We start from the raw sequence: 8559 nt of genomic DNA, 5'->3' as shown, positions 1-8559 counted from the left end.
CTAGAACCAGTTGGTTCTAGGTTTGAGAAATAGCAATGACCTTACCAGAAATGTTAGTCTGAGAAAGAAGTCTTATTTATAAAGAAAGACAATTAAAGGAAGTTAATTATCTGATATGTATGACTTACAGTTCTAAAGAAAGGACAGTTCCAGGTGAGCTAAGATGTGCCACATTGTTAATACCTTACACCATTGCCATCATGTATTTGTCAAAACCTTCTGCACAGAAAAGGAAATAATCAACAGAAAGAAGAGGCAGTAGAATGGGAGGAAATATTTGAAATGCATGTATCTGATAAAGCAGGGGTCCCCAAATTCCAGGATTTAATACCTGACAATCTGAGGTGGATCTGATAATAATAATAATAGAAATAAAATTCACAATAAATGCAATGTGCTTGAATCATCCCAAACCCACTATCATCCTGGTCCATGGAAAAATTGTCTTCTATGAAGCCAGTTCTTGGCACCAAATACACTGAGGATTACTGCAAAGGATTAATCTCTAATAAATGCATAAAAAGCTCATGCAATTCAATAGCAAAAAGCACAAAAGCTAATAGGCCTGCTTAAAAATTAGCTAAGGACATGATTTAGACATTTATTTTTTTGGAAAATATATAAATGGCCAATAGGTATTTTAAAAGAAGAAAAACATGTTTAATGTCCTAATCATCAGGGAAAGGCAAATCAAAACCCAAATGAAATATTACCTTATATCTGTCTGGATGACTATTATCAGAAAATATAAAAAGACAAAGTCAGCAAGGATATGGAGAAATTAGAACCCTTGCATGCTGTTGGTAGAAATGCAAAATGGCATGGCTGCTATGGAAAACAGTATAGTGGTGTTTCACAATATAAAAATTAAATAGTTATATGATCCAGTAATCCTGTTTTTAGATTTTCATCCAAAAAGGGTGAAATTATGATTTCAAAGGGATGTTAACATTTCTGTGTTCATTATAGAACTATTCACAGTAGCCAAGATGTGGAAACATCTAAATATGAAAAAATAAGTAGATAAAGAAAACGTGGCATATACAAAAAATGGAATACAATTCAACCTTAAAAAAAAAAAAAGATGGAAATTCTGCAATATGTGACCACATGGATGAATATTGAAGATATTATGCTTAAGTGATATAAACCAGTAACTGAAAGGCAAATATTATATGATTTCCCACTTATGTATGTATTTAACATAATGAAATTCATAAAATCAAAGAGTGTTATGATAATTGTCAGAGTTAGGTGGAGGGGTAAATGGGAAGTTACAAATCAATGGGCATAAACTTTTACTTAAGCAAGTTGAATAACTTCTAGAGATGTAATATACAAAAACACATCCATAGTCAGCAATGCTGTATGGGTACCCTAAAATCTAAGAGGATGTCATGTTGTGTTCTTACCACAATAAAAGAAATATATATATATATATATATTTTAAAAAAGAAATATAGGTGTATTATTATTTAAAAAGAACAATTTTATTGCATTTCATCAATTTCTTGCTCCTCCCCGCCACCGCCCACCCCATTAATGCCAGCTTACTTGTCTTGAATCCAGTCCAGGTACCACATTGCATTAAGTTATCATGTCTTCCAAATCTCCTCTGGTCTGTGACACTTTTTCAATTTTCTTTTTCTTTTCTTTTTTTTTTTTTTTTTTTTTTTTGGCTCTTACAATTCTAAGGGATACTGGTGAGGTATCCTGTAGAATACTTTAAAATGTGGGCTTTCCTAATAATTCTTCTCACATTGGATCGAGGGAAAGAATATCACAGAAGTAAAGCTTTTCTCACCACATCATACCAGGGGATAAATGAGAGCCACATTACACCGCTATGGTGATGGTCACCTTTTTCTTTTACTTCAGGTAGAAAGGTAATGGAGAAGGCAATGGCAACCCACTCCAGTCTTCTTGCCTGGACAATCCCATGGACAGAGGAGCCTGGTGGGCTGCAGTCCATGAGGTCACTAAGAGTCGGACATGACTGAGCGACTTCACTTTCACTTTTTGCTTTCATGCCTTGGGGAAGGAAATGGCAACCCACTCCAGTCTTCTTGCCTGGAGAATCCCAGGGACAGGGGAGCCTGGTGGGCTGCTGTCTATGGGGTCGCACAGAGTCAGACACGACTGAAGTAACTTAGCAGGATCAGCAGCAGCAGTCAGGTAATATCAGTCACATTTCTTTAAAGTTGAAAGCAAGATTTCCAATGTAGTTGAATTGATAACAATTATTTCTAGAGTGCTATTTTTTTATTATTAAAATTCTATAGTTCATGGGTTTTTTTTTTTTCAAGAAATATGTGCTATTTCAATATCTAAAAGTAGTTAATGGAGTGGATGTGGTGATGTAATAAAAGAGATATTTAAAAGGGACTAGATCATTTTCCTAACTTAATATTTAAGTTTGTAAATATTTCTGCTTTAACTCAATAAATCATGATATCAGATATTCATTCTTTTCTATTTCTGTGTAGTATTCCATTGTAAAACTATATTACTACCTGCTTATCAAATCTTATTGATATTTGGGTTATTTCCACCTTTGGGAAACAGTAAATAAAGCTTCTGTGAATACTGATGTGTGATCCCTTTTGTAGAAATGTGTTGTCATGCCCCTTGCATAAATAGAGTTGAGATTTGTGGTTAAAGGCCGGGTACATATTTATCTAAGTAAAATCTTCCATATCAAAAAATAAATAAATCATGAAGAATTCTTCATTCTACTCCCATTTGGTTATAGTGAAAGTTTGGAAGAAGAGGGTTATGCTTGGCATATTGTAGTCATTCAATTAATATTTGATAATGTTGACTTCTATAATTCAGTTCAGTTTAGTCACTCAGTCGGGTCCGACTCTTTGCGACCCCATGAATCGCAGCACGCCAGGGCTCCCTGTCCATCATCAACTCCCGGAGTTCACTCAGACTCATGTCCATCGAGTCAGTGATGCCATCCAGCCATCTCATCCTCTGTCGTCACCTTCTCCTCCTGCCCCCAATCCCTCCCAGCATCAGAGTCTTTTCCAATGAGTCAGCTCTTCACATGAGTTGGCCAAAGTACTGGAGTTTCAGCTTTAGCATCATTCCCTCCAAAGAAATCCTAGGGCTGATCTCCTTCAGAATGGACTGGTTGGATCACCTTGCAGTCCAAGGGACTCTCAAGAGTCTTCTCCAACACCACAGTTCAAAAGCATCAATTCTTCGGTGCTCAGCTTTCTTCACAGTCCAACTCTCACATCCATACATGACCACTGGAAAAACCATAGCCTTGACTAAACAGACCTTTGTTGGCAAAGTAATGTCTCTGCTTTTTTTTTTTTTTTTAATTAATTTTATTCTATTCTCAAACTTTACATAATTGTATTAGTTCTGCCAAACATCAAAATGAATCCACCACGGGTATACATGTGTTCCCCATCCTGAACCTCCCTCCCTCCTCCCTCCCCACACCATCCCTCTGGGTCATCCCAGTGCACCAGCCCCAAGCATCCAGTATCGTGCATTGAACCTGGACTGGCATCTCATTTCATACATGATATTTTTACATGTTTCAATGCCATTCTCCCAAATCTTCCCACCCTCTCCCTCTCCCACAGAGTCCATAAGACTGTTCTATACGTCAGTGTCTCTTTTGCTGTCTCGTATACAGGGTTATCGTTACCATCTTTCTAAATTCCATATATATGCGTTAATACACTGTATTGGTGTTTTTCCTTCTGGCTTACTTCACTCTGTATAATAGGCTCCAGTTTCATCCACCTCATTAGAACTGATTCAAATGTATTCTTTTTAATGGCTGAGTAATACTCCATTGTCTCTGCTTTTGAATATGCTATCTAGGTTGGTCGTAACTTTTCTTCCAAGGAGTAAGTGTCTTTTAATTTGATGGCTGCAGTCACCATCTGCAGTGATTTTGGGACCTAAAAAAATAAAGTCTGACACTGTTCCACTGTTTCCCCATCTATTTCCCATAAAGTGATGGGACCAGATACCATGATCTTCGTTTTCTAAATGTTGAACTGTAAACCAACTTTTTCCCTCTCCACTTTCACTTTCATCAAGAGGCTTTTGAGTTCCTCTTCACTTTCTGCCATAAGGGTGGTGTCATCTGCATATCTGAGGTTATTAATATTTCTCCGGACAATCTTGATTCCAGCTTGTGTTTCTTCCAGCCCAGCGTTTCTCATGATGTACTCTGTGTATAAGTTAAATAAGCAGGGTGACCTTATACAGCCTTGACGTACTCCTTTTCCTATTTGGAACCAGTCTGTTGTTCCATGTCCAGTTCTAACTGTTGCTTCCTGACCTGCATACAAAATAATTACATACATTTGATAACTGTAAAAAAGTATTGGAGTGATGAAAAGTCTGAAAGGAGTAACTTTAACATATAAATTTTCATATCAAATGCCCCTAACAATGTTTTAGTTTTTCTGGGACACAGAAATTGCATCAGAGAATGGTGATTAATTATAAATGTTTATTTAATGGTTTTAAGAGAATGAGGCAACAGATAGTCTCTAGGGTTTATGCCCCAAAGGCTGTGACTCTGCATATAAGAATATATCCATTACTTCCAAATAGGGCAGATCCTTCTTTCAACATCAGCAGGTATGAATTAGACTCTAAAGACAGATTAATATTAATTTCAATATTGGGAATCTATGGAAAAAAGTGTGGAGTAGAAATTTACCATTTCAATATAGACATTCTTGAGAATTATGTAGTCATTGAAAATTGCCTTTCTGAGGTTTCAAGGAAGAGGAACTGCACTTAGCCTACAGAACTCTTTATTAAAGCTGGCTCAGCTGAGCTCCTGAGTGAGTGTGTGTGGGTGCTCAGTGCTTCAGTCCTGTATGATGCTGTGCCAGGCTCCTCTGACCATGGGATTATCCTGGGAAGACTACTGAACCAGGCTGCCATTTCCTCCTCCAGGAGATCTTTCCAACCCAGGGATCAAGCCGAGGTTTTCTGTGACTCCTGCATCCTCAAGCAGGAGGATTCTTTGCCATGGAGCCTCCTAGGAAGTCCTAGCCCCTGAATAACAGCTCCTTAAACAAGAGATGCCTGGAATGTGGGGTTAGGAGAGTTCTGAGAATCTGGGGAATGTGCATTGTCTTGCTACTACAAATGTTTGAAGTTGCAGTCAAAGTAGAAAGGACAAGTATTTTAAAAAAGAGAGCGAGATCAAACAAACTCTATAATGAAAAAAGGAAAATAGGACCATTTTTACTTAAGATTATAAAGTGGCTCTAAGACTAAATATTACAACAAAATAGGGAAAAAAATGTAGGGAACCTATATCAAAAGTAACATTAGTTTAAAATGAGTGTTTAGGAAATTCCCTGGTAACTCAGTGGATAGAAGTTGACCAATGCAGGAGTGCAGATTTGATCCCTGGTCAGAGAATTGTAGTCCCACGTGCCTCATGGCCAAAAAAACAAAACATAAAACAGAAGCAGTATTGTTGCAAATTCAATAGAGACTTTAAAAATTGTCCATATCAAAAATAAATAAATAAAATAAAATGAAGTTTAAACACCTTGCTGCTGCTGCTGCTGCTAAGTCGCTTCAGCCGTGTCTGACTCTGTATGACCCCATAGACAGCAGCCCACCAGACTCCCCCATTCCTGGGATTCTCCAGGCAAGAACACTGGAGTGAGTTGCCATTACCTTCTCCAATGCAGGAAAGTGAAAAGTGAAAGTGAAGTTGCTCAGTCATGTCTGACTCTTAGCGACCCCATGGACTACACACAGGCATATGCTATAGTGGTGCTTTTACTTGCAAAAAACTGAATCAATGACAACAACAAAAGGAACCCACAGTTTTTGGGGGGTTCCTAAATGCTGCTGGGGGACTGGTTCCATTTCAGATGTAAGAATGAAAGCTGCAAACGTATTTCCTCACTGTGCATGCACATCTCAACTTCCAAACATTATAAATTAATTATATCTAGAACATCCAGCTTTGTGATAGGCTGTCTTGAATACTCAAATTTATGAGTTTAGGAAGAGATAGGGATCTTGAGTTCTTTGTTTTGCATATGATCTGATCTCTTCATTGCTGGCCATCTGAAATCAGTTTCTTGAGTTGTGGAACTAGAGAGAACTACCAGAAATGATAGAGAAAGAGCTCCTGGTTCTGGTTCTGGTTCAATAGGATCTTAGAGGTATTGGTCACCAATTAAAGAAATAAAATTATTTTATATTACTTTTTTTTCTCATGAAATGTCTCCATAGTACAATGCTACCTCAAGTGTTTAATCTTTCTCCTTTACAGGTAACATAGGGACAGAATAAATATCCTATGCACCTTGAAGGGAGAAAAAAGAGAGAGAAAGGCCAAGAACTGGACATTTCTAAGTCAGAATCTTTAATAAGGATAGCTATTCTTTCTGAGAGAATATTTTTCTCAAATTTCTTTCCTTGATGCATTCTAGTATAGCTCTGTGATATGAATACTTTCATCAGGCACATTCCCAAAGTCTCCAGTTTGTCATAAATTAGTATGATAATAAATAAAGAAAATAGCATCTGGACCTGGATCAAGATTACTGTAGACAAATGAGTAATTGCTGGGAGCCTGGATCAGGGTTCATGTCATAGATGTGTAGATTGGGCCTTATTTGCATGGTACAGGGAAAGTCAAAAATTTCCATCTTATGCTTTGCCATCTCTAGAGTAAGTAGCTAGACTAGATTATATTTATTATTTTTAAATATTATTATTCCTCAAACAATGATGGGGGATTGATAACCTGGACTTGCTTGGTTGAGAAATACGCTCTGTGAAAAATTATAATTTATTTTGAAAAAAAAAAGTTTACTGATCCAGAAGCAAAACAAGTACTAAAGTGCTATATGGAATTAATAGTAAAGAGAAAAATATAAAGTGTTAGGGGTGTCATTTTTAATGTCACATTCTGAACATACAATACAAAATTTAATTTGTTTAGAAGTTTATCACTTTTGCTATTAGTTATAGAACTGAAACAAGTAGCTCTGGTACTAGGGTAAATTAATATTTTATGAAATTATAATGTTCAAGAAAATCTGAAAGTATTATTTGAGGATTTCATTTAAAATAATCCCAAGTGACTTGAACCCATCTTTTTACTTTGAAATATTAAAAATTAAAATTGAGAACTAAGAAAGTTCGATAATTATAACTTTACTTAAATAAAAAGTTTAAAAGTTTGTCATTTTTGAAAATTTTAGACATTTAGCATAGCATACATAGAAAATACATAGATTCTAACAGAGACACTTTGCTTCATCTTTCAGCTTTGGTAAGGAGTAGTTAACCAAATGTCATACATCCTTATTTCCCTTAATATTTTTCTTTCTAGGACTGATTCAGATTCTGACAAACAGAAACCATGTTTCTATCAGAGAGAAATAAAAGTGGGGCCACGTTCACTCTCCTGGGCTTCTCCAATTACCCAGAGTTGCAAGTCCCCCTCTTCTTGACATTCCTGGCCATCTACAGTGTCACTGTGGTAGGGAATCTTGGTATGATTGTAATCATCAAAATTAACCCCAAACTGCACACTCCCATGTACTTTTTCCTCAGCCACCTCTCCTTTGTGGACTTTTGTTATTCCTCCATCATTGCTCCCAAGACCATGGTGAACCTCATGGTAGAAGACAGAACCATTTCATTTGTAGGCTGTGTAATACAATTCTTTTTCTTTTGTACCTTTGTGGTGACTGAGTCCTTTTTATTAGCTGTGATGGCCTATGACCGTTTTGTGGCCATCTGCGACCCTCTGCTCTACGTGGTGGCCATGTCCCCGAGACTCTGTGCCACATTAGTGGTTGGATCTTATGCTTGGGGAGTAGCTTGTTCCTTGATACTCACCTGTACTGTTATCAAATTATCATTTCAAGGTTTCAACACAATCGATCACTTCTTCTGTGAGTTATCCTCCCTGCTTTCCCTCTCTTGCTCTGATACTTATCTCAACCAGTTGCTGCTTTTCATTTTTGCCACCTTTAATGAGGTCAGCACACTCGTCATCGTTCTCCTGTCTTATGTGTTTATTGTTGTCACCATCCTCAAAATGTGTTCAGCCTGTGGTCGTCACAAAGCCTTCTCCACCTGTGCCTCCCACCTGACCTCCATCAGCATCTTCCATGGCACCATCCTCTTCCTCTACTGTGTGCCCAACTCCAAAAACTCCAGGCACACAGTCAAAGTGGCATCTGTGTTTTACACGGTGGTCATCCCCATGTTGAATCCCCTGATCTACAGTCTGAGAAATAAGGATGTCAAGGACACAGTCTCCAAGATCATGGACTCTAAAGTGTTTTCGTACTAAGCATTATTCTGAAAGATTTTGCTCTTGATATGTAAATAAACTGTGTCTGCAAAGGTTGGTTGATAAAAATAAATTTATTATTAATGAAGTGTTAATACGTAAAATAGAAAGTACATGGTATTTTTCTTAACTGTACTAAACTTGACTTTCTCTCTTACTTACTGGAAAAAATGTTAGCAATCTTTCAAATCTTTTTCATCTAAAATTTTAGACAAAATAATCTGATTACA

General features: G+C 37.1%; 1 protein-coding gene across 1 annotated transcript; it reads left to right on the top strand.

Annotated features, from left to right (window-relative positions):
- Positions 1–7387: 7387 nt before the first annotated feature.
- On the top strand, positions 7388–8329 carry LOC113884270 (olfactory receptor 5D18-like). Its single transcript, XM_027528670.1, has one exon. It carries the CDS (start codon positions 7388–7390, stop codon positions 8327–8329), a length of 942 nt encoding a protein of 313 aa, XP_027384471.1.
- Positions 8330–8559: the final 230 nt, after the last annotated feature.

Source organism: Bos indicus x Bos taurus, chromosome 26 (genome assembly GCF_003369695.1).
Source record: "Bos indicus x Bos taurus breed Angus x Brahman F1 hybrid chromosome 26, Bos_hybrid_MaternalHap_v2.0, whole genome shotgun sequence".
Taxonomy (NCBI): Eukaryota; Metazoa; Chordata; class Mammalia; order Artiodactyla; family Bovidae; genus Bos; species Bos indicus x Bos taurus.
Note: the sequence above shows the minus strand (reverse complement) of the source record. Positions and strands in the feature narration are given on the sequence as shown.

Coding starts and splice junctions, on each gene's coding strand:
- LOC113884270 (XM_027528670.1), top strand. CDS start 7,388: ATGTTTCTATCAGAGAGAAATAAAAGTGGGGCCACGTTCACTCTCCTG.